This window comes from Hirundo rustica, chromosome Z, assembly GCF_015227805.2.
Source record: "Hirundo rustica isolate bHirRus1 chromosome Z, bHirRus1.pri.v3, whole genome shotgun sequence".
Classification (NCBI taxonomy): Eukaryota; Metazoa; Chordata; class Aves; order Passeriformes; family Hirundinidae; genus Hirundo; species Hirundo rustica.
This window is the reverse complement of record NC_053488.1, coordinates 28,545,712-28,571,679: the sequence shown is the minus strand read 5'-3', so window position 1 is coordinate 28,571,679 and position 25,968 is coordinate 28,545,712. Positions and strand designations below refer to the sequence as shown.

Sequence of the window (25,968 nt, the reverse complement as noted above, 5' to 3'; positions counted from 1 at the left end):
AGACCCATTAAAATTTGAAGCAACACAGTTTTTGCAGAGGCAAAAATAAAGGGTACAGAAAGAATGAACAGTGAGGAGCATAAACTTGCTAATTTGGGCAAGTTAACCCAGATGAACTCAACAGGAATTTCAAAGGTGAAAGAGGTGCAGGAAAGTTTCTGTAAATATCCATGTGTATAAAACTGTAAATGGATGCTAGTTCCCAAGAAACATGCCAGCGCGTGTGCACTCTGAAACAGTTGTAAAGTTTCTTATCAAATCATGAGTTTTCCTGAAGAAAAGCTTCACTTCTGGAAGAGGATGATAACTGAAGGGCACTGCTTGATCTTGTGAGAGTCAAAACACTAATAATCTATGTGATTTCTTCGTGTAGTAAAATCCAGTCTCTGACCCTTACTTGCCTCAAGTGATGTGTGGGGTAAAATGTCAACTGCTTGAATATTATATGTTCTGAATGAATCTCTTGTTAATAGTTTAACAAGAAAGGGAAAAAAATAACAACTTTGTCATGAATCTGTGGTGCCATCTGGAATGTAAATGCAGAATGCTGCTATTGAAGAGTTGGGTGGATGAGGAGATGAAACACCACATCCTGCTTCTGATCTCCAACTTTTTAAAAAATCTTATTTCTCTCATTTATTATTTAGTGCTGATAACTCCATCAGTGTAAAGTCACATGGAATTGACATGGATTGCAAAGGTGTTACCTTTTCAAAGGCAACTTTTCAGGAGAGAATGGAAGAGGAGTATGTTGGAGAAACCCCAAACTAACCCAGTTTTTTTCTGATAGCCAAACCTGTGGCAAATCCAGGACACTCCAATGAATCTTGAAGATAGGAAATGCATGCTTCTGGTGTAACTGAAAATAAGAGGCCTGAGCTTTGAAAAAGAATAGCTGATCATTGGTTTTGTGGTGTTGACTTTATGATTCCATCTTTCTGGGACAAGATCCTGGGATTTTTTATAATTTACATCATTTAATTGATAATTATATTTCTCTGACATTTGAGGCTTCCTACAGCACACATAGCAAAGAAAACCACAAGTACCTTGACACCTGATTTAGTAAATACTTTAGGTTTGAGTTTTATGGGAAATTCAGTTGAAACTCACAGGTATTTCACTGCTAAATCTACATTACCAGTAACACAATACAGTAAGAGAAAATAAGGAATTACATCCCTTTCAGTTCATCCTGAGGATCCTTGTCTCTCCGTGGTTTGCAAACTTGCTTTGAAGGAGGTATTGTCTGGCTTCCAGGCTGAAGAGTTCCACTATAGGCCGGATTTAAATCTTTTTGAAAATAAGCTACTCCTCAACTTGCTCCTACCTTGACTGCAAGCACTTCCAGGGAGCAACATGTCAAATATGTTCATTCTGAAGGCCTGGTTCATGACAGAAACTTCCTCCTCAAGTAATTTCCAAATGAAGCTGTGGTCCTTACTGTCAGACCCATCTCCCTCTGCTCCATCTCTGAGTCTTATAGTAAAGAAGGAATGGTAGTCTTAATCCTATAGAAACTTCTACAGAATCTTGTAGAATCCTGTAAAAGAGGATGCCATGAGTACAGTGGTGCCTTTGTTACTCCACCATGTTTTACTAAAGAAAAATGTTTGAACAGCTTTCACCAGAAAAGCTGTTTTCCTTTGCTCCGACTTCGGCTGCGGTAAACTGGAGGTTCTGAACCCAGAGAGTTGTTCAGATTTGTTGGACTTTCTTCATGAGAGGCAGGATGACCAACTATGGGTGAAAAACTTTTGGAAGCAGTTGGGTGCTATCAAGGTGAGGTTGAGTGACAACTTCCCTTGCATTTAGTTTCAGAAGGCCATACCTGGATTCAAGACAATGGCAGTGCTTTCTACAGCTCCCAATCCTTTTTCCAGCGGTATAACTGTTTTGGGGTGGGAAACTTCTTACAGGTGGGCTACTGATTTAGGCCTCTGAGGCCATCTCTTGAAGGAAATTAGTATAGTCAACTCTTGGATTTTTCTCCTGAGATTCAGGTGGTTTTAGAGTCTTTTTGCCTTCTGCAAAGCCCTGAGCTGGACGCAAGAAAAGAGACGGAGTCCTCAGATTCTGATTTTTCAAGGTTGCATGCTTTGTTTATTGTTTCTTATCTTACAATTTTCTCAGTGCCCAACTAAGATCTGTGCAGCTGCTCAGGCATCTGACGACTCCTCCCACACTGGGCTGTCGCTGCCTCGTATACTAATTGTTATGTACCCTTTATTTATCATTATTTGCCAATACCTATCACTTATACTAAACAGGTCATCCCTACTTTGACCCAATCTCCTTAAACTATCTTGTGCCATTGTCACTACAGAAAATGGAGTGAAGGAAGAAGAAAGAAGCAGCAAGAGACAATGCCCAAAATCCTCCATCTTGCTCCCATCTACTTCCATACTAAAACCCCAAATCCACTGTTTTCACCCTGTGATAAGCTAAACTACTATCTTTCACACTCTCGTGGCCTGTAGTTCATCTTGCAGTATAGGAAGCCTCTCCCATGGACTAAGATCAAAGCCAGTGTCCTCCTGGGCTCTGTGCCAGGGTCCCAGACCCCAGTGTCCAGGTCCCAGAACCCCCTGTCTAGGTCCCAGACCCCTCTGCCCAAGTCTCTGACTTTCCAGGGCAACCAAAGGAATGCCCTGGACTCCGATAATCAACCCTGACTATTTTCTTAGAACTTGGATCAAAGACGTCCTTTGCAGTAGGTTGCTCAGGGAGGTGGTAGTCACCATCCCTGAAGATGTTTTAGAGGTGTGTGGGACCTGGCACTAGATGATGAATTTTGAATTTAGAGGTGGCAGTGGCAGTGCTGGGTCAATAGTTGGACTTGATCTTAAAGTTCTCTTCCAACTTTGATGATTCTGTGATTCTAAGTAATCCCTGTAGTCACAGTCCTGTGAAATTTAACTTAATTTTTTTTTTATTTCAGCTGCAGCTGAAGTTAAAGCAATTATAAAATGAATACAAACACTCAGTACTTGAGCTCTGGACATGAGGGGAGCAGACTTCAGGCTGCTCAAGAGACCAGTGAGTAAAGGTAACCTGGGAAAATGCTTCTGCGGGTGCTGTGGTCTGTCAGTGCTGGTCACGTTTTAAGCAGCCTTCTGAGGGCACAGGAGGAGGCAATTCCCAAATGTCAGAAGCTGAGCAGGTGAGGCAGAAGATGGCTTGGCTGAGCAGGAATCTTCTTTGGGAGGTTAGAGGCAAAAAAATAAGGTGTAGGCTCAGCAGAAGCAAGGTCAGGTGATATGGGAGGAATACGGAGATGCTGCTCACCACTGCAAGGAGAAAATTTGCTCAACTCCTGCTGAGCAGCTGAAGCTCTATTGGAGTTGAAGCTGGCCACAACTGAGGGGTACAAAAAAAGAGCTTTTTCAAATATATTGATGGCAAAAGGCAGTGTAAGAAATAACATCAGCCTGTTACAGGATGAGTTCGGTCACTTCACAAACAGGGACACGGACAAGGCAGAGATATTTAATGCTTGCTTTGCCTCTGCTTTCAGCACCAATAAGGCACTAAGGGGAGCCCACTGCCTGGAGCTGGAGGACTATGGCTATGAGAATGATCAGCTCCCAGATGACCCAGAACTTGTACAAAATGTCCAGCACTCAGCTGAATAAACAAGTCATGCCATGGGTGATCAAATGGCTGATGGGTCAGGCCCAAAGAGTTACAGTGAATGGGGTGACATCAAACTGGGGACCTGTCACTTGAGGGGTTACACAAAAATGACTCGGATGCAGGACTTGGAGCACTAAGTGTGGTGGTTCTTTAGAGAGGCCCAGATGACCGTCGGTGGCAAAAGGCAGAGAGCCTGCTCTTTCTCCGGGGTGGAGAATCAGGGCTTTATTTTCGGGAGTCCTGCCCAGTAGCTCCTTTCCCATCCCTGTCCTGTGGTGAAAGAGACTGCCCCTTCTCTCAGGGCTTTTTCCCAGGGGGGAAGGGCCTAGAGACAGGGACAAGCCACTACCCAATCAGGGACAAGGTGGGAGTGGAGCAGAGTTGGGTTACATTCCAGTGTGGGAGGATGGGCATGGCTGAGCAGGGACAAACCACTTGATAACAGTTTCCAAGGGGAACAGGGGATACAGAGGAAAACATTACAAATCCCAATATAAAAATGAAACAATATAAACCCAATTAATGCGCTACAACAACTAAGTAAGTTTGCTGAAGACATTAAACTGGGAGGATCTGTGGACTTCTTTGAATGCAGAAAGGCCTTGCAGGGCAACCTCAACGAATTGCAGGTCACCAAAGAGATGAAGTTTAACAAGGGAAGGTATCAGATTCTCTGCCTGAGATGAGACAACCTTGGATGTATGTATAGACTGGGGGATGAGGCTGAAGACCAGCACTGCTGTAAGGGACCTCAGGGTCTTGGGCTGTGAAAAGTTGAACATGAGCCAGCAGTGCCCTGGCAGCCAGGAGGGCCATCTGTGTCCTGGGGGGCATCCTGCATGGCACTGCCAGGCAAGGGAGAGGATTGCCCACTCTGCTCTGCACTGGGGCAGCCTCACCAAGAGTACTGGGGGCAGTTCTGAGTGCCACAGTATAAGACAGATATAAAGCTATTGTCCAAAGGAGGGCAGTGAAGATGATGAGGGGTCTGGAAGGGAAGCCATGTGAAGAGTGGCTGAGGTCACTTAGTCTGTTCGTGGTGATGAGGAGACAGAGATTTCATTGTGGTTTTCAGCATCCTCATGAGGGGAAGAGGAGGGGCAGACACTGATCTCTTCTCTATGGTGACCAGTGACAGGAACAGAGAAAATGGCCTGAAGTCATGTCAGGGGAGGTTTAGTTTGGGTATCATGAAAATGTTCTTCACCAGGAGGGTAGCTGGGCACTGGAAGAAGCTCCCCATGGAAGAAGTCAGAGCACCAAGCCTGACAGAGTTCAAGAAGCATTTGGACAATACTCAGGGGAAGGGAAGGTCAGGAGTTGAACTTTGATGATCCTGATTGAGCCTTTCCAATTCAGTATATCTCATGATTGATTCTATGATTTGACTTCTTCTGTGCCATTAAAGAGATACATAGCAACAAGATGACACAGTGTCCAAGTGATTAATACTATTTAGTGCATTTAGCAAAGAAAACAAAAGTATGACACTCACAAGGTCCTGCTCAGGTGGGTGGAAACCAGGGTAAATCTCTGAGCCCTGACAGAGCCAGTTCTGAGCTAAGACTGGGTTGCTCAAGACTTCACCCAGTCAGGCCATGAAAGCCCCAAGGATGTCATCAGCCCAAACATGTGGATCCTGTCCGTGCTGCTGGTCTGTCCTCATGGCTTCAGCCTGAGTTCCTTGTGTTTCAGCTTTGCTGCTAGCTCACCTTCGTACCATGCACTGCTGTGAACAGCCCAGCTGCATCTCCTCTGTTCCTCCTGTTGGTGTCAGTGAAGCTGTTTGGTGCCCCCAAAGCTGCTGTTCCCCCCTGGCTGAACCAGCCCTATTTCCACAGCCTCTCAGTGATCCTCTGCTGAGCTCAGTCGTATTTGTAAACTTCTTTCCTGTGCTTGCTGCTCCAAAATGTATGCACAGCCGTGAAGCAGAGGGGAATAATCACCTCGCTTGACCTACTACTTGTGCCCCTGTTCTTCCAGCACAGCATGCCACTAATTGCCTTCTTTACTGCCTGTGTCAAATATCAGAACATGTCAAAATACACTAGTGACAGTTATAGAATTTTAACAGAATGCATCTATTAAACATTTCCCCATTTTTCCCACCTCCAGCAATACCACTTCCATGTTATAAAATGAAGAGTTATTTTAAGTAGTGGAACTCTGCAGAAGACTGAAGAATAATAGTCCTAGAAAAATCCAAATTTTTCAATTGATTAAGTCTGAAAAGGATCTTGTCAGGTATTTCAGAGCCTTACTACATGACTTTGCACACCCAGGTGTGTTCCTTCCGATCTGTGTTCTTCACAGTTCTTCAGTAGTTGATTTATTAATGGTTCAGCTGATTCCCTCTAAGATAAATCAAATTTTTGAAATACTTGTTCTTATGAGACAAGAAGTAATTATTTCAGATGAGAAACACTCGGCTTCACAGAGTGTTACAATGGTGAAAATTTTTGAAGTTTCTAAGTAGGGCAGATACGATTTTTATAACAGTTTGAAGGCTTTAAAGTGCTATGTGTTTTTCCTTTCAATGTTTCTTTTTCAATGTTATTCAGCCTTTTCTCCCTTAAATTCTGTAATTCCTGATAAAGTAAAATTACAAAAAACCTAGTTGTTTGGATACAGACTCTTTTTTATTCTTATAAATAGAGTGTTTAGTCAAAGTATTTGCCTTAGGGTAATTGGAATGTGGGACTGAAGGGGACCTCAGGAAGTCATCTAGTCCATCCTACTACTCTGAAGCACATATATTTAGACCCTTGATCATGTGTTACCAATCCTCTGATGTCTCAGTGTTTTTATATTCTCCCTATAGCCTGGATTGTATCTTAATAGGGTACAAATAAACCTTTTCCCTCTTACATAACTGCCTCTCTGTGAATTACATTGATTACCTGTTGTCTTAACAAGGAAAGGAATTAATCATATTTTCTTTGTCTCAGACTATTATGGATTTGAAGGCTATTCTCATGCCCTGTAAAAGTTTTTGTCTTCTGAACTTTATTTCTTATACTTTTTCCTCAGACTGTTTTCTTAATTTTCTCATTAATGTTCTACTTGATTCTTTGAAACTTATGTTCTTCTTCCAGTTAAAGCCTTGCAAGCATCATTATCTCCTCTATGTTACATAACACAGAAAGACAATTACTATTTTTGATACTGGGTTGCATTTGGGATTCTCACTCAAATTGAAGTCCACTTTTAGTCTATTCATTAATACTTCTCCATTTTGTGTGGGGGTACTTTTTTTTTTTACTTCTGATCTTTAGGACTGCATTTCTTTACTGCATTCTATTACTCATATAACTTTTATGTATTATCAGGTTCATTTATTTATCTTGTTCCAGCACTGCTCTGTAGAATACCTGCAAACCCTTTAGCTCAAAACTCTATTCATTTACTTGTGCTTTCAGATCCAACTTGTTTACTGAAAATACTGGGCACTACTTCCTCAAGTAAACATTTGTGAGCTGATGCCCCTTCTTCTTTTTTAGTGATAGCAGTCTGCATGTGGGGGTAGAGTTTCTCTCTGCTGCACACATGCTTCATGGCAATTTAATTTAGACCACAGTTTCCCTAGTCCATTTAGCATGGCCCTGTGGGACTCCACTGAAGACTTGGATAGTCAAAATGCAACTTTAATATCAAAATAATATGGTAATGGTTACTGCTCTAGTTTGCATGTGAATTAATTAGTTTCTTCCTTTGTTTCACACATTCCTACCCAAAACTTCCGTTCTTTTGTAAATCCTAGTGAGTTTGGCAAGAATAAAACACTTTCATATGTCCTGAAATGCCGTCAGAGGTCTCATGTAGTCACACCACTACCTTGTGCTCTCAATACCTTCTGGTTTGATGCTTCAGAATATGGAAGGAAGGGTAGGGTAATGTTGACTTTTCTGGTTTAGTTCTAATCTTGCTTCCTCTTTTTTTTCTCTGTTGGAGTTGATCTAAAATAATTAAAAATCCAGCTGACAGGACAAGAGTGGCTCCTGCCATGTAGAAGCCTGCTCTGTAATCTCCGGCCATGTCCACAATCAGACCTGGAGAGAAACAAATGACAGAAGTGTGATTGAAGGAAAACAGACTAATGTAAATTAGCTCAGCAGTGTGAGCATATCCTTTTACAAAGACAGTGTGCTAGGTGCAAACTTTTCTTGTAGATTTCTATATCATGAGCACATGGAACATCACCCCACTATAGCATTTTTCAGTTTGAAACACAATTGACGTCTCATTACTTTTTATATGTGAATTGCCAGTGAAACAATATATTACAGTTTGAAGCACCTTCCAGCCTAAAGTGTGGCAGGCAGTGCAGGTACTGGCAGAAAAAAAAGACAGACCGTGCAGCTGTGTATGTGAGTAGCTCCATGTTCTATGCTGTAGCTGTCACCCACTGCTGTAATTTGGACCATAACTACAGCACGAATGAGTTTACAGAAGGAAAGGAAATTCACCTGCTGGAGACAAAGTTGGAGAATTTGTCTGATGTGTTATGGGTTTCTAGTTCATCATTTTACAAAGAGTCACAGATGTTAACAAAAAGACCTTGGTTTTCAGGGAGCTTTAAGCCAACCACAATATTAATGCCATTGTGTATTATACTGAAAAATCTCTAGTACAGTAGTAGCACTGCAGCAGTTTGTCAGCTGCCCTGTGGGTATGTTGGCACATTCCTTTGTGGGCTGATGAAGGTTGTTTGCTTGTGGGACATTTGTCCATGTTTAGGGTAATCTCTAGCCCACATTCTAAAAAAAAAAGCAGCCCTATAGAGGCACAGGAACCATGAACTCAGGCCTTTTAGATTTTACACTCAAAGGAGGAGAGGAGAGCTTGAGAGGCACTTAGGGTTCCCTGCTCTTCTGTACCTTCTTTGTAGTTTACTAAATATACAAAAAGGGGCTGCACTGATTCCCAGATAATCAGTACTAGTGACCAAAATGTATTTTATTCAGATCTTTCCAACATATTTTTGATACTGTTCTGTCTCAAACCCTCTACAAATCTTCCTGGTTCCTACATTTTCAAAAGTGAATGAAAATGTTCCAGTATTCAGTCTGATTAATTTGCAACCCATTAGTGATGTCATTACCACAAAAGTCACTTGTAATGCATGAACAGTGGTATTTGGATGAGGACTCATCTACATTGTACAAGTCACACTGATCAATTTTTTTTTGCTGTATCACTTTTCAAAGCTTGCACGTCATTTGTCTTGCATTTTTCCAATGCGACCTTCCAATCTTCTTGCCAGCCCATAAATCCATGCGCTGTCTCATTGTCTGCTCTCTCTTCCCACTGTTCTTATATGCTGCCTTCCCTATTTATTATACTTGTTGGCTCAGATGCTGTCTAAAACCACAAGGCATTTCTCTGAAAATTTCCGTGAAGTTTGGATAGCCTGATGTTTCAGGCTGTTCAGTTGGAACTTCTGTAGAAACCCACCCAACGATACCAGCATTTGTGCAACATCATTAGTCCCAAATTTTAGTTTCTTCTGTGAAAGTGTGTGTCTGCTGCTTGTTCCAGAGGCACACAGATAGCAAGATAGTTGGAGGCCATCAAGTGGCATTATGTGGGATTTGGAAAGCAAGACTACTATGTGAACCCTGCCCTTCATCCTCCTTTCTTGTTAAAAAAGGTATCTCTAAAATCACACAGAAGAGAGGGAGCAAGGTATTTTGGAGATGATTTAAACTATTTGTTTTTATGTACTTCTTTGCTCAGATACCCCTGAGTGAAAAAAGGGGGAAATCTGAGTGCAGATCTAGATCTTTTCACTTTGTATTACCACTCCCCTTTCTTCTTGTAAACTGTATTTGACAGTGAGTTGTCTTAACTTACCTGCAAGAGGAAGCCCCACAAAACCTCCAGTGCTTCGAATGAGCATGAAAAGCCCTAGAGCACTGTCAAATTCTGGCATGCCTACAACATCTGCCAGCACTGTAATGTGAATGGCCACTGTTGTACCAAAGAAGAATCCATAGAAGCCAGTGAATATTGCTAAGGAAAGGTAATTGTTAGCCAGTGGCAACAGCATCAGGGAAGTACTGATCAATATAATCGTCATTGCCAGCAAATGAATGGTTTTGGTAACATGGAGGTTGGCATACCAGCCACACAGCAATCTGCCTCCAAAGTCCACCATAGCCAAAATGGATAGGAGGGATGCAGTCCATGATTCATCCATTCCCAGGCTGTAGCTAAGTGGAACTAAAAATAATGGAGGAACAAAAAAGCTCATAGCAGCTAATATACCAAAAATGGCATAAAGTACAAATTCTGTTTGCCTCACAAGCATCCAGTTGAAGGTTTTGTGCGTGATGGGAGACTTAACTTCTTTGTCTCTCCTGGATGCACCGTTGCCAGGTAGTGTTTCAGTTTCACTGGCCTCAAGGAGGCAGCTGCTTGCCAGGGGTCGCATCAGTACTCCACAGACACAAATATTGAGTTGGATGCCAGCTATGATCAAGAGGGAACCTTCCCATCCATATTGACTAATCAACCACTGGAAAAATGGCCCAAACATGAATGCAAAGGCGCATTCTCCAGCACTGGCAATAGCATTGGCCAAAGCCCTTTTCTTGGAGAAATAGTGGCTGACAATGCTAATGGCTGGTGTCCACGAAAAAGAAATGCCAAGACCTGAAAAACACCAACAGAAACAGCACTGGTTAGACACTATTAAGGTATTTTGTGAAGGTGGACATTAAAGCTGTCAGTGCTTCTACATTTGTAAAGTTAAAAGGTGTTAGAAGGAAAACATTTTGCCTAGAAGCATGAGCTTAGCTGGAGTAGATGCAAGGGTATATTTGTGACATTATATTCTGTAAGTTATATATATTCAAGTGAAAGAAAACCAGAACGTGAAGTATATATATTATTACATTCTCACTTTAAAAAAAAAAAAAAAAAAAAAAAAAAAAAAAAAAAAAAAAAAAAAAAAAAAGTTGGTTTCACAGCTCTGTCAGTGTGTGAGAAATCACATGGTCCCTGCTGTCTGCATTAAGGTTGGTACTAGGTCAGACCAGCAGGTTCAGCTGAGCTGTGTTCAGGGTAGACAGTGAGGCAGGACATGAAGGAATCTGGTGTATTGCCTCTATTTGCTCTTCATTTTCTTGCTCGACTGCTTTGAGCAAACTTAAAACCTGCTCTAACTTAGAGTTATTTTAGCGGCTCCCTAGACCTTTTGGCAGGCCAGGACTGCCGAAGGGCTCAAATTCCAGACATTTTCTCAGGCATCCAGTGCGGAATTTGGAATGGTTTCTTTTATTCCCTGATAACTTTTCTTCCTGTTCCAGGAAAATTTGCTAACTGTTGGAGACAATTTTCTGGCCTGGTTCTTCCTGGAGTAAAGGGAAGGATTGGAATCAAATGAAAGCCTGGGACTCTGTTCAAAACATAAGTTGATAGAAAATATAGAATTTGGGATCTCCATGTCTTTTTATTTCAGGACCCTTTATGAAGATTTTTTTAAACTTTCACAAAGCTCTTATCTTGGAGTGAAAAATTAAACAATTTTCTGCTTGCATATAATTTGCAGGTGTAAATTACTGGCATCTAAATATTTGTCTTCTTTGTTGTTGCAGGTTTCCTGTACAAATTCTTATTTCCAGAGTGGGATGGAAGGGAACTTACTTTTAAAGAGCACTGCTTGCTCTGGCTTCTCATAAAGCCAAAATAGATACCTGATTTTAAAACTCCTACCACTAACACCCTCAAATAAGTTGCTGGTGGAAGAAGGCCATAAAGCCATAAATTCATACCCTGTAGGAAGCCAGTCGTTGCATACATCCAGATCATGTTGAGTCCAAAAAATCCCAGTGCCATTCCTGAAAAAGCCAGGAGTCCTCCAGTGATCACAACTGTCCGATGGGTATATTGTACACACAGGGAACTGGCAACAGGGGCTGAATCAGCAGAAAAATTGGAGAAAGAAAAATACATTAGGAACATTAATCTGATCAGCATGGCCAAATAAGTAAAACATTTTGAGGAGGACTACCCTTATAATGCTTGACACAAATAGCCTTAATTCTGCTGGATGGAGGAGGAGGTAAATCAAAATTTCAAAATAGTTTCCTTGCTGATAGAGAAATGACTGTCCCTGAGGCACAGATTTGAAAATATATTCAACATATGTGGACTCTTTTAAAGGGAAAGAGCGTTACAGTGCTTTCCTTGTAGTAGGACAGTTCTACTAATTTTCATATAAGGATACAACTACCATCAGAACAGAACCTCATGGACTGCTTTAGCAGAAAGTGAAACTTCAGCCACAGAATCTATAGATTCACCTATAAAAATTGCACTTTTGAGAATGTGTTATAGATATGGATGGCATGAAAACTTTCTGGAGAAAATTAACTTTTGTTTTCTAGAATTTTGCAAAAATCAACTCTTAATGGAATTTTAGAAGTTTATAAAGGACCAAAAATTAGGGTTTATTTTTTGGTAATACTTTTACAGAAAATTGGAAGTTCATTTCTTAAATCTTTATTTACTGGTACTGATTCTCTAAACAGAGTGCAGGGGCTCTTCAACACAAGGGCAAAGGTGCAGGTGGTACAGATCTGATGGTGCAGCAGCTGCTTTGGTCTCTAGTCACTGTCTGGAAACACCTGAAACATCAGGTGTTTAAACGTCTGTTTAATTAAGGATCAGTTTTACCGCCTGGCTGTTTTTTCCATCAGCATCGGATAGCCGTGGCCACTAGAGGGTTCCCAAGAACCACCTGGCGTGAACCTGCTCCCTACATCTGTTAAATATCCTTGGAATTGGAGTTCGTGCATAAAACTGAATTCGATTAACTGGAACCATGCTTCTAAATTGAAATAAGTAGGAAGACAATGACTAAGAGAGAACAGCCAGCAAGGAAGGTTTCAAAGGAGTTTGTAGGGGCAGGTTGTTGTACATTCTCCTGTGTTAAGACGAGAATTAAGAGAATTGGTAGTTAGGCTGAATGAAATAAACCTCACACAGTATTAGTTGTTGCAAAATCTGCAGCATATATATTGTCTGACAGCAGACAGACCTGGCAGGAGTTATACAAATCTCAAATGTCTCATCAGCTTTTACAGCAAAAATCTGATAATTTTATAAGTATGTAAAAATGATACTTAAAGTCAGTCATTATCCTAAGATGTAGTCAATGAGACATGATAAAGTACATACAGCTGGTGAATCATACAATATGATGGGAAAAAAAAAAAAAAAAAAAAAAAAAGAGAGAGAGAAAAGTAGACACAGAATAATGTCCATGAAAGTACTTGAAGGAAAAAAAAATAAAAAATTTATATATATATATATATATATATATATATATATATATATAAGAAAAATTTGCAGCTGGAGCAGAAATATTACCACATCTGAATTTTTAAATACCATATGAGGAGAATAAACAGGCAGAAATTAAACATGGAGTAGCAAGAGAAAGAAAGAAGCTAGCCACAGAACTGGAAGTGGGTAAAATAGCTTGACTCGAGAATCCGAAAGGATAAGGGCAACATGCAGAAAATGTACAAGCAATAGAAAGGGTTGACAACCAGAGTGCAAAGAGAAAGTGTTGGGAGGTGTACATCAGTACCAAGAGAATGCTAGGGAAGGTGAAGAGGAGAATCCTTGCTGTGGTAAACTGAACAGCCTGTTGCAAGTGCAGACCTTGGGAGTGAGAAGCACATGCTCTCCTTCAACACAAGAAACAGACCTGCTGTTGAAAGGTTCCAAATAGGAAAAAATAATAATTCAGTGATCATCCTTCACACTGAGCCAAGTGACTCTTAAGGTTTCCCAGAGATACATATTAAGAAAGACTAAGCCAGGCCAGGAAACATGCTCAAAGAACTGGAAACTCTGGTGATCATCATCAGGAAGTCTTGTGGTCCCTATAAATGAAGCAAAGGCAGGAGAAGATGAATACAATTATGTATTGACCTGGACATTTATAAACTACTATACAAAGAAGGTTTGGAATGCTTGACCACCAGGCTTTATTCACTGAAGAGGATTATTTTCAAGGGATTTCAAGGGATTTCAAGGGATGAAAAACAGTTTCTGTTGAAAATTATAGCTGGCTTCCTTGAAGTAGGCTGGCCTCACACCTGGCTAGGCAAATATATTTTTGCTGGTTTATAATTGATATTATTGTGTCAGATGCTCTCTTCCTTGATACATTCCTATACAATGTAAACATGTGCCATAACAAAACAAAACCTAACTAAAACAGGTCTGTTAAGTTTTCCCTCCTTTGCTGGGCTTTTTCTTCTCATGAAGTTTGAATGCTTGAATGACAAAATAGTATCACAATATGTCAGTAGTATGTCTAATTTGTAAATTTGTAAATTTGATAGAAACCCATTTTTTCATTTCTGTGGTCTGTGAAGCAGGTGGGGGGGTTGTTTGTTTGTTTGTTTTTTCTCCAGTTAATTATCTCTGCAAAGCAGGCATCAAGAATAGCAGTTTATTAAACTGATAAAATATTTTCAACTCATGACTTATTTTATCTTTTCACTTTGACTTTGGGTTATTCTTTTTTCCTTCCGAATACATTTTTCAAAGAAAGATCAGCTGTTCTTGATGTTTGGAAGTACTGCAGTTCCAAGCAATAATACTGATAGGTGTGGACTGAGTAGGATGCATGTAATTATACAGTGTCTATGCAATTAAGTGGATTCAGAAACAAAATTATGATAGCATTTATTATGTAAGGATATTTACTTATTGCAACCATATATCTCTATGAGAATATGCAGAGCAGACTTCACAAATTCTGTACAGTTCAAGCCTGCACATGTTTGGAATCCTCACATCATATGAAGGATCATGCAGCTTACAAGGGCATTAAGGAGTCTCTAAACAATCGAGTCAAACACAGTATGACTACTTTTCCTTCCTTCATTTAGTGTGATGTGGTATTTGACCTGTTGCCATAGCTCACTGCCTTTGACTTGGATAGTTCACTCTCTTTTCCCCTACACTCTGCTTGTGTGCTCATGTCTTTATTGAGCTCTCTCTGAGTTAATTGATTTTATTTTTCTTTTTAACTCTGTGAGTCTTCTGGTAGATCAATAACTTGGAATCATACTAAGGGGGGTAAAGAGGACACAGAATTGTTAATACATGCAAAGAAAGGGGACCTTGATGAAGATAAAAAGAAGTGGGAAAAAGCAGGACTGAGAATAATTTTTGGTAGCAGGTGACTTACCTGATAGATGGGGTCACAATCCTTGTATTTTGAAGTGCTTTGAAAAAAGTGGAAGTCACTCTGAGATCAGTGAACTTGTATAGACTGGTTTAAGAGCTTGATTCAACAAGCTCTGTGGCTATTAGAATTATCTCTAATGAGTTTAACTCAAAACCTGTAGCAAAACTTAATAATGAATTCAGGTACATGATGTTTTTTCAGGCAATCAATTCTTGTGTCTATAGAGTTTTGTTATTAACTCATTCCGTATCTGAGGCAGCAAATGCCAATTTTCTGAAAATTTTCTGTATTTTGTGTAGAGACAGAAGAAGGAAGTCTAGACCTTACATATTTCTGGATTTAGGTTTTTTTAAGGAAGATTTCCAAACTTGCTCGGGTAGTTAACATTAAAATAAAATGCTAGAGGAGTACTACAACCTACCTCCTAAATGAAAGATGGCAATAGTTACTGATGTGATCCAGGAAGTGGAGCTTGCAAGTTCTTCAAAGTGCTGCTGGATTTCAACAAAGAACAGACCAAAAGTCTTGAGGACAGCAACAGTGAGGCCCATCACCATAAAGGCTGACACTACCACAACCCAACCATAGCCACCGTCTGGTGGATTGGTGTCTTTAGCCTGCATCTTTTCCAATTCTTAGATCTTCTCTGAGTTTTGGGTTGTTTTTTCTTCTCTTTTTCTTTTTTTTTTTTTTTTCCCTGGAGCGATGATGATGTGGTTTTTAACAGATCTGCAAATTAGTAGAAGGCCCACCGTTAAAGCAATAAATTAAAATATTCTAGGAATGGCTTACACAAGTAATTACCAAGTTAAAATACAATATTCATTACAGTGGTATGACTGAAAATATTACCTGGGGAACAGATGCCCTACAAGACAGAAGACTGAATAAATAAATTAAAATAAATAAATTAATTAATAAATATTCAACTACAGATTTAAGAAAATAAAAGAAAGATGCAGATGTGAACAAAGGAGAGAAGACAATGGGAAAATATTCAGACATGCAGATTTTCAGAGAAGAATTTTAGGGTCCTCAGCACTTTAGCATTTATAAATATTAATAGTTCCTGCAACACCAAGCATTTTTGCCAAAATGCTGCACGTCCATCCTTGCAAAGATATATTCATAGGCAAGAACATCTTATTAAACACAAAATTGAAAAAGCATGTTTCCCCTTAAAAGTTTTGTGATAAACATGAAGTAATCATGCAGTGCATGGAGGACACAGGATCTGGCTAGAGGGAGAGAAACATGCATACATTTTTCTTCTTTCTTCGTGGACACTGAAATCTGGGCAGGGATATTTTACAAGGTGCAGAAGATCAAAAACTCTATCTCAGGAGGAGAATGGGAACTTGAGATAGCTGAAGATGGTATTTAAAATTAATCTACCCTGTGTGCAGCTGGGAAAAATGAGCTCCCTGTGGGAATCCATACCACTTGAAATTATCCAGTACAAAGAAGCAGTCACTAGTCCTGTGATTTGCTCCATTGAGTTACATGATCTCAGGAGGATATAAATCACTGCAGCAGGGTGGGTAAAACAAGCCATCAGAGCCTTGTAGGGGTCAGAAGCAAAAATCATTCTGCTGCCATATGTCTGGACTGACATGGCACTGGACACTTAGAACAGCCACAAGAGAAGGAGAGACTGCCTAATGTTGAGGTCTTATGAAAGAACCAAGTTTTCATTCCCACAGTTTCTGGGTGACCTTAAGCAAGTTGTTAGATCTTGTTGTGGTTGTTTTCTCAGTTGTCAAATGCAGATAATACTTTCAAAGTTCATAAATTTTGTGAAGTTGGAAGCATTAACACTTGTATTAGTGCTCAATTTACTATAAGAAAATACAGAAATTATACCAAGCTGTAGCCATGCCTTCTGACAATGCTGAGTTCAAGTAGCATGGTCATATTTTTTTTTGAGACCTGGAAGAACATGAAAAGGATGCAACACTCAAGCTAAACAAGCCTGCCTAGGCAGAGTGATACTGATATTTCTGCATTCTGCATGGACATGCCTGGGCAAGGGATTATTATTTGTGCCACAAAACAGATAGAAGAAATCCTGCTACTTAACAGGCAACACTAAGACTAAAACAGGCATGATAAAATCTGCATGACACCACCCAGCATCCTTCACTTTCATTAGGCAAACTCTGTCCCAGCAGGAGTATAAATTGGGCCTTACTGCTCACAAAACTTAAATGAACAGCATGTTTCCTTATGACAAATATATTTTTTATGTCACAGCTCAGAATTCAGCCTTCAGTTGCTTTTAATGATTGCAGTGTTAAATGTAACTCCAAAATTAAATAACTATTTCAGTTGCATTATTAATTAATGAGGTAGTTATTTTTCAGCAGCCCTATGAATATGAAAGCAGTGCAACTACATACTGTAGTGAATTGTTGGAAAGCCTGAAGAGGGTAGAAGAAAGCATATATATTACAACAAGGGAACATGTTTCTGACACTGCTTTGCTTTCTTCCTCCTTCACTTGCAAGAGAAAGTTTATTATAAAATGATGTAATTGCAAACACCCTAAGATGAAAAAACCTACACAGGATCTCATTTTGCTCTTAGCTATTGAGTAATGGTAAACAGTAAAGTATTAATATCTTTATTAATATCTTCATTATCTTACTCATTTTGTCCCTGGAGCTAACCTTTTAAATAAAAAGGAGGAAAGACCTGTAGGGAAACTGCTTCTTCTGTTGTGCCTGGCCATACACAAGAACTCTCAAAAATGTAAAGCTGTGCCTGGAAGCATAAGCATTCTGTCTAGAATCCCACTGACTCCTACCTCCAAGATTTCTCATAGCAGCTGGAACAGATGTCCTGTGAGAGAGGGACTTAAATCGGAAAGCCTGTTGTGTGCATTAGCAAGAGCGGACAAGAGCAAGAGCTCTGTTAGTAGTGTTATTATGCTTACACTGAATTTTGCCAGCAAGAACTCGCAGGCAAGAGTTCAACCTTTATCTTTGCACCTGGATAGCTACAAAGGCACTTTCTAAGGCACTGGGGCTGTTCCTCTATTCATGCTCTACAAGTTCTACAAGCTATTTCTGCTTTGATTCATGTCAATGATTCAGAAAGCTTACGAGACAGTAATAAAAATAAATTATAAAATGCTTATCTCATAGCTTGCATTTTAGGGTGCCACATAAACTTGTGAAGATGGGTACTTGTTCTACTAGGTTATCTTGTGCACCATATTCTAGTTTACTTTTTACAAAAGAGCAAATGAGTTGAATACATTTGCTGCACATTGCAAAACAACTTGCTGGTGGAATCAAGAAAAAACTGTTAGTATTAATACTAAACTTCTTGTTTTCATGCAGCTCATACTAAAAATTCCCCAGATAAGTGTATTCATTCACTCTGAATGGAGGCTGAGTGGGCTCCTTGTGAGCTGGTGATAATTTACTGACATAGGTTCCCCAAGAAGACAAAAAAAGGCAACTATTAAGTTTTTCCATGCTTAGATAAAGAAATGTGACTGGGTAATGGGTGTTTGGTTTGGGTTTCCAGTACAAATATTGTACATTTACCTTGGATTTGGATTTACAAAAAAAGAAAAGGAAAACAAAAAGTAAAAAAGGTAAGAAAAACATACTTAATACACATAGATACGAAACTATTTTTACCAAAGGCTGATACCTTGAAACAGGAACTATGTAAAACTAAATACAAAGTAGATATCTAATAAATTAACAACAGATTAAATAATAGAGTCTTGGTTTTTGGTTGTATTAGAAGAAAAATGGAAAGAAACAAGGAAATCTACTGTAATCTATGCTGAAACTTCCTCTGAACATATGCCTTGGTACACAGGCAAGGAACAGGCACTGTGTTTGTCACATTCATCAGCTTATGATTTTCATCTAGCACTCAGACTGGCTCTGCTGATGCACATCTAACTCTAGAGCTTCAACTACAATAGAGTCATACTAGCTACTGCTCCTCAGACACAAATTCAGGAGGAATTCTATTAAATATTCCTTTCTAACTTCATAACATCATTTTAGAAGGAGTCAGTCTAATGAGCATGATCTATAGCAGTTTATTCACAAAGCATATTAGGATGGAAAAGGGGCTGAATGCTCTGAGCAACCAGTTAGAAGTAACAAAAATCAAGTATAGCATCAAGAGATTACCTTATTCAGATAGCCAAGGTTTGTATGGGATATGAAGGTCTTCCTTCACCTTCCAGTTGTATGTAAGTTTTTGAGTTGTGCCGCAAACCACCAGGTCATCTTTCTCATCTGATCTACTATCTGATTAGCTGAACAAACCAATTTAGGTCCTTCAGGAAGTGTAAGCATCAGATTTTATACGGATCTCCTCCTCTCCTCCTCAAAAGTCATTTGACTCCACCTATACTCAGAAAAACAAAGTTCGGTCCTGACTAGAGATCAGAGAAACAAGATCAGAATGGGTGGAGGAAACTTAGAGGAGGAATGCGGATTTTGTTATTTATCTGCACTATACTTACATTAGCCTTGGACTGCTGTCCATGTTTTCTACTGAACACAACTATTGAACCAACCAGAAAGTTCAGATGTGTCAGCTGACTTCAAACTCCTGTGTTCTGGGGCATTTACTGTGGATATTTATTAAAATTTGAAATTAATTTATGGCTTCACTATGGTTGTGCTGTTGGGCAGATGTTGGCTACAGTGAGCATCACACAGCCTGCAGCAACTACAGAAGTTACAGGAAGCTTGAATGTGCTCTCCTGAGCATGATACATGCATATTTGAACTTTGCACCACACCAGAGCAGTCCTTTACTTGTGTAATTTAAGAGCCCAAAGTTGAATACTGCTGGTCCTCGTAAAACTTTTCTCTCCCAGCTCTCACTGCTAGTTTATTGTAACTCATTCCCTTTCCTACCAATTTTCCTTGCACTAAGGTTGTGGTGGCTATACTGCTATTGTAATTGATTGGGGGCAGGGTGGGTTGTTGCAGTAGCTTGTTGCTTTTTGTAATATTTTTATTTACATGTTTGTACACTTACTTCATTACTTGATCATTAGTCTGTGTAGTTTGTGTGTGCTAAGGGGAAGTGTAAATATGCAGTTGACCTGCATAACTAAGAAATACATGTATTTCATATTTTTGGCATATTTGAATGGGAAGCCAGCAAATTTGTGAGGTGACATTCTAATTTTCTTTTGCTGGGAAAATTCTCAGCTGTTTTAGGGCTGGAGAAGACAAAATCATGGCAAAGAAAAATGATGGGGTAGTTTTTTAAGTGGAATTAGCATGCAGTCTTGATAAAAAAGTTGCTGCCACTCCTACTTCACCTTCCTGCTACCACTTGGGTTTTTATGCAGTCTACTCAACTGGTGAACTGACCTGCTGGTCACTACATTGGGGCAGTTTCCCAGTTTGGAGAAATTAATTGTGTGCTTTTACAGTGAAGAAGGCAGGAAAAAGAAAGTAGTCAGGAATGGAACTTGGTAGTTGAACCTGCTTAATCCAGAGGAGAAATTCACATGGTGTTTGTATACAATTAGTATATTCACATGCCCAATTAGCCCACCAGATTCTGACCCATGATGTCGCCGGGCACAGGGGTGTGACTGTCCTTGTCACTTCTTTATTACTAGGCTCCTAGAATGAAATCAGCAATGGCTTAAACAAGAGGTGGATATACATGTATTTCTATAATGCCTTTTTCTCAGTATTCTCAAAACTGAAAGTAGTGATTGTGTTCTCTGCTGCTGTAAATAATTTCAGTTCCACTGATTTCAAAATTACTTCACCCCTTTCACCACCAGAGACTTTCTTCACTGATTTCTTCTTGGTAGTTGTGGCACCAACTGATGGAAGACACACAACTGATGTTGCCAAAAATGGCAAGCATCAGCACTTTATTATTCCCCAGTACAACCTGTTCTACCCTTTTCCCTCACATAACACCTGCATGCCCTTTTACTCTTTTGTAATTGGTCACTATGCATCAGCATTCCACACTTCTTCTCCTTCAACGCTGGTCACCTGTCATACACAGCCATAACCCATTAGGGATGATGCTCGGCTGCAGTGTCATTCCTAATATTCCACAATCTATTCTCCCACAATTTCTCAATGGGAATAGGTCTGTCTTTGAAGAAGATACAACATATCTATCTATTGCGTCTTTATTGTTATTACTGTAGTATATATAAAATCTGGGAAACAAGTCCCTGAAATGTAGTTCTTATTTAAATAAACTGCACAAATGTTGAAAGCCAGCCTGAATTAAATACACATAGATTCTGGAAAAGTCTCCTTGTAGTTAGCTGCAATAGACGGAAAGGCAGAGAGCTTATGAGACCATGCATCCTGCATTCATCAGTCCTTGGTAGTGATCATACTTGTCCCACTACTTGGAACTACCTGTTCTTATCACATACATTCTCTTTTTTTTTTTTTCCTGACCAAAGCCTTCTGACAGCATTGATAAACAGATAGTTAGCCAAGATAAAACATTACCAGGTCATATGATCCATCAGCTAAGAGAATATTGATTGAAATGACTGAATCAAAATGACTGTGTTCGATTTGTGGTGTTAAGTGATTACTAATGTAATATGGGTAGCCTGAACATCAATATCCTGAGAACTGTATGCAGGAGAGGTAGCATACGAAAGGACTGGGAAATTATTATGTGAGAAATAAACAGGCTGATATCACTGCGAAAATAGCTGACATGGGATGCTGAATGAACCTGGGTAAGAAATGTGGATGAGTGTGGAGGTACTTAAAGTCTTGAAGGAAAAAAAGAATTTAATCTTGATGTGATTAGAGAAGAAGAACCAGGGTAGTGATTCAGTTGCATAACGTTAGAATGACAAATGAGGTGTGTTTTATGGAGATAGGATAGCGGGCAGTGATAGCTGGCAGATATCGGGGGACTAAAGAGCAGAAAGAGGCAGTAAATAAGGAAGTAAGTGATTAGGGTTTGTCAGAAACTGTCAGACTGTAAAAAGTGAGCTATTTAATAGATAAAGGAAGAATAAGTAGCTTGGTTTTGGACTGACTTCTAGTTACCTTATTACCAGTTTAACAAATTCTTATTAGTTCAAGATTTACTGAAGCTTTGCAGGCTGGGAGTAAAAGCCTTCTGTCCTGAAATTGCAGTCAGGTGTGCTATTTGCTCCCCTTCCCAGGGCAACATCAATCGCTGGCCTCTCTTTATAGCAAACAGAATGCTCAACCTGCATGGAAAGGGGGGCAGAATATCTAGAGGAAGAGGATGACATAGAGCCTGAATTGTCTGCAGGTGGAGGGTGTATTTCTCTGAACAAAGGTTGTTAGTTTTGTTTTTCAACAAGCAATAATAATTTCATTTTCCCTGTGTAACTCTTGGTTGTGATTATAGCTTCCATTACAAAATTATAGGGTAAGAAGGAGAGGGGGCACACTAAATGAGTACTGCTAAACAGGGGAGAGGGAAATGCACTGCTTAAGCTTATCAAAACAAAATGGTTAAGTACAGTGCTGATGCAAACAACAGTCTCTCTGTGCCCTATCAATCTAGCATCAGTGGGTGGTTTCTTCCACTTCCTGTTTTGAAAAGAGTGACCAGGGTTTAATCATTCTGCTTTAATTATAGCGAGAAGGTGAAAATGCTCAATTCTTGGGTATGTCTGGAGTGTCAGTGAGACATTTCCAATGACAGAGATGGATGTGTTTGGCTAAATCAGTCCTAAATGTCCAGTGGTTGCTGTCTGGGAAGGATCTTTACAAGGATTCAGCTGAGACCACAGATGTTATGGGATATAAGCTTATTAGACTTCTTGTGCTATTTTCTTAAACTAGCCTGTGACACACTATCCTGTCCTATCCACAGCTAGGTGCTGTATTGTGGAGTTATGATAAAGCAAGGAAATAAAGTCCAAGTAGAAGAAGTGCCAATTTCCTTGACAGCATGAAGTATGCCTGCATAGGAGTTTCCAGAATGAACAGCTGCTTGTATTAAACTGAATACAAGGCTGCACAAGGCTGCCCCGTATTTCTATAAGGATGGATTCTTGCACTGAAGTCTTAAAATATTCTTCCTCGTTTCATTTTTAAGACTAGGATGGCAACAGATAATAAAGAAGAATCTGTTTACTCAGCGCAATACTGATTGCTTACAAAGTTTGCAAGGCAAATATCTGCAGTACACAGAATGAAAGCCAGGCCATAATTAGGAGTCAGGAACTGTACTGTTGGTAGTAGTGCCCAAAAACCCCAGTGTGAAGACAGGGCAGAGAACTGATTTAATATGAGTTTCTAGTTGCAACACTGTGGTTACAGGAATGAGGTAACTGCTGGATATATGGTTGAAGGGGTGAAAGATCTGTGCCGAGGAAGGAGAAAAAATCTAGCTCCATTATAGCAAGAAGGTGCAGTGATCCAATGCCACCTTCTGTGCAGGGAAGCAAGATTTTTCCAAGCCTGCATGTGTCACTAAGGAAAGACTGACATAATAGGCCCTGGAAACTCAGAATGTAAAATCTGATTCTTCTGCCTCACAGAGTTTCATCATCTTTCAGTCTAAATTTCATTGAAAGCTGGTCTGTCAGAGAAACTATGGGACTCTATGAGTGGATAGCTGGAACATGCTACATTGATAGAACCAGATTCCCAAGATAGCTGGACAGAACTGTCACCTAAAAGCTGTGGAAACCTGCTTATATTAAAGCAAACAAACATCTCTGCCTCCCTGCAGAGAGCAATGATTTTACTTTTGTATGTGTCACTGCTGTAGGTGCTGCAATACTTCTTTTGGTTTAGCAGTGCAGGAAAGTTACTAGAAAATTTGAAATTATCTGAATGGTTAGAAGGAGGGTGAAAGGGCTGGAAAATTAACAGTTTATAAAACTTAAGCTTGAATATGAATATAAGAGGGGTCTTGATCATGATGTATTAATACCTACACCAGACTAGAAATCTTCTAATAAAAGGATTTTCAATTAATTGGTCAATGATGTAAGAAGATGTGATGGATAGAAAATGGAAGCTAAGAAATTGATACCACAAGTAAGTCACATTTGAATAAATAAGGTGACAATGGGAACAACTTACCTATCATTTAATCACTGTTCATTTTTAATCAAAACTGAATGCTCTTCTGAAGATAGTGTTCTAGCTCTCTCACCCTAAATTGCTGATGATGGCCTTAGCATATAAAACATTCATAGCTGTACTTTTCTGTTAAGCAAGAATGCTAACCTGCTATGACTTACCTTGCTTTTGCTACTAGACTAGAAAACAAATCCAACCCATAGTCCTTATCAAGAAGGAATTGTCTTTTTACTTTTTCTGCTTAAAACAAGGATTATAAGTATAATTAATGCTCAGTGAACACGGGATTTTTCTCTTTTGTGAGCTGACAAAATGAACCAGCTTAGATGGCAAGATACTAGGTTAAACACCAGCCTTCTTGACAAAAAGTCAAACTGAATTTATGCTGAATAATTTGATTGGAAATTAGATCCAATTATCTTAAATTGGTCATTCAAGACTAACAGAGCAGTAAAGGGCACTGTGTTTGCTGATGTATTTGACCCTGATATTACAGTCATGTCAAAACATGTAAGGACTATAATTGCAGCCTAATTCATACTGCACATTTGGGAGGGCACTCCCAAATGCTGTGGTCAGAACAGATGATAAAAGAGCTGTCGGTCTTTCAAACATATAAACTCTTTCTGGTCTAAAGCGGAAAATTACTTCTGAACTTTGAATTGACAGAATTTTTGTAATTGTTTTGATCAGTAAGAGTATGACTGTCACCAAAATCAGTATAGTCAGGACTTTTTCTTAACGGGGGGTGGTTTAATGTTTAAATATTGCCAAAAGAATAAAAGGCAGAAGACTATTAAGAAAACAATGAATTTTTTCTACAGTTCCAATACTCATGTATGCCTAGACCTAAAAGATATAAATGATGTGTAGCTCCTATTTCTCAAACTGTGTCTGATGCTTCAGCTCCTTATAAGCTCTGAAGCATCACAGTTTGAGAAATAGGAGCTACCAATAATATAGGCATAGTAAAATTGATATGAAGCAAAATATGTTGCTGGAGAGCAGCTGGCCCTGCATAAAGCTGCTTAGGTGAGTCTTTCGGGATTGGTGGCCCCCAGTACTTTAACACTGATTATATTATCCATGAAATCAAAATAAGAGATGAAAGTCCGTATTTCATTTCTTGATTGCCTTCTCTATATGTAAGAATTTCAAAGGAGAAATAGAGACCTATACTCAATATCAGGCCTGTCTTTCTCTAAAACTGTATTTTCTTATGTATGTTAATAATATTACCTTAACATCATAAAGGTTATTAATATGACATTGTCAAAGGGCATTTCCATTCCATGATATATAGGGGAATCACATTTGTGGTTGGTGGTTGTTTTGTTTGTTTGTTTGTTCATTTGTTTTTTTAATGCTTTGTTGCAAGCCTTTCAGTGGACTGATTCTACACTGGTGTTTTTGAGAAAAAAGCTATATTGGAATTTTTTATGGTAGTTTCTAAGGTAAAATCTACTTTTGAGAACCTAACCTGTTGGTACGTTTGTCAGTTTGGGAAGAGAGAGGAAGAAAAAGGGAACAAAACAGAATAAACCAAGCCTTTCAGCCTAGAACTATGTTACTAGGTCATAGTGCAATCTGGAGTTGTAAATCATAAATTGTCATCAATAATCTTGTCTGTACTGAGAATGCAGTGAAGCAAATGAGAAAACTCGCTAAGCCTGAGTATGGAAATTTCCTAAAGAACCTGGGGTGTGCAGAGAGCATAGTCATCACCTGTCACCGAGACACAGAAAGCAGTCACACGCAAGTCACACAGAGATTTCCAAGGCAGAGGTCCTTCCGATCCCAGCTCACAGCTGAGAGAGCTGAGAGAAGAAGAGACCCCTTTGTTTATTTTTACTTTTTATACATTTGTGGGTCTAGCAGAAGATTGGCTTTTTGGGTTTCCACCCCTCAGCCTCAGTGGCCAGACCAATTGTCAGTTACAATTGTTTTCAGGTTAGAAATATGCAAACAAAGGACAGAGAATGAAAAACAAAGGATTTGTTTATATTACATCTGTGGGAAAGGTAGAAAACTGCTCTAATATTGTACAGTAAC

The 25,968-nt window shown here is 39.4% G+C and overlaps 1 protein-coding gene across 1 annotated transcript; it reads right to left on the bottom strand.

Moving 5' to 3' along the window:
• Positions 1 to 1,624: 1,624 nt before the first annotated feature.
• Positions 1,625 to 15,474, bottom strand: LOC120765786 (monocarboxylate transporter 13-like). The gene is made up of 5 exons (XM_040090976.1): positions 15,273 to 15,474; positions 11,412 to 11,555; positions 9,490 to 10,290; positions 7,487 to 7,685; positions 1,625 to 1,754 (listed from the first exon to the last, which is right to left on the bottom strand). The coding sequence occupies exons 1-5, from the start codon at positions 15,472 to 15,474 to the stop codon at positions 1,625 to 1,627; spliced, it is 1,476 nt and encodes a 491-aa protein (XP_039946910.1).
• Between the last annotated feature and the right edge of the window lie 10,494 nt (positions 15,475 to 25,968).

Bases quoted from the DNA above. Each gene is read 5' to 3' on its own strand.
- LOC120765786 (XM_040090976.1), bottom strand. From the start codon at position 15,474: ATGCAGGCTAAAGACACCAATCCACCAGACGGTGGCTATGGTTGGGTT. The intron at 10,291-11,411 runs GTATGAATTTAT...GGTGTTTTTCAG, and splicing joins AACGACTGGCTTCCTACAGG to GTCTTGGCATTTCTTTTTCG. The intron at 1,755-7,486 runs GTATTGAGAGCA...TGCTTCCAAAAG, and splicing joins CTGAAGCATCAAACCAGAAG to TTTTTCACCCATAGTTGGTC.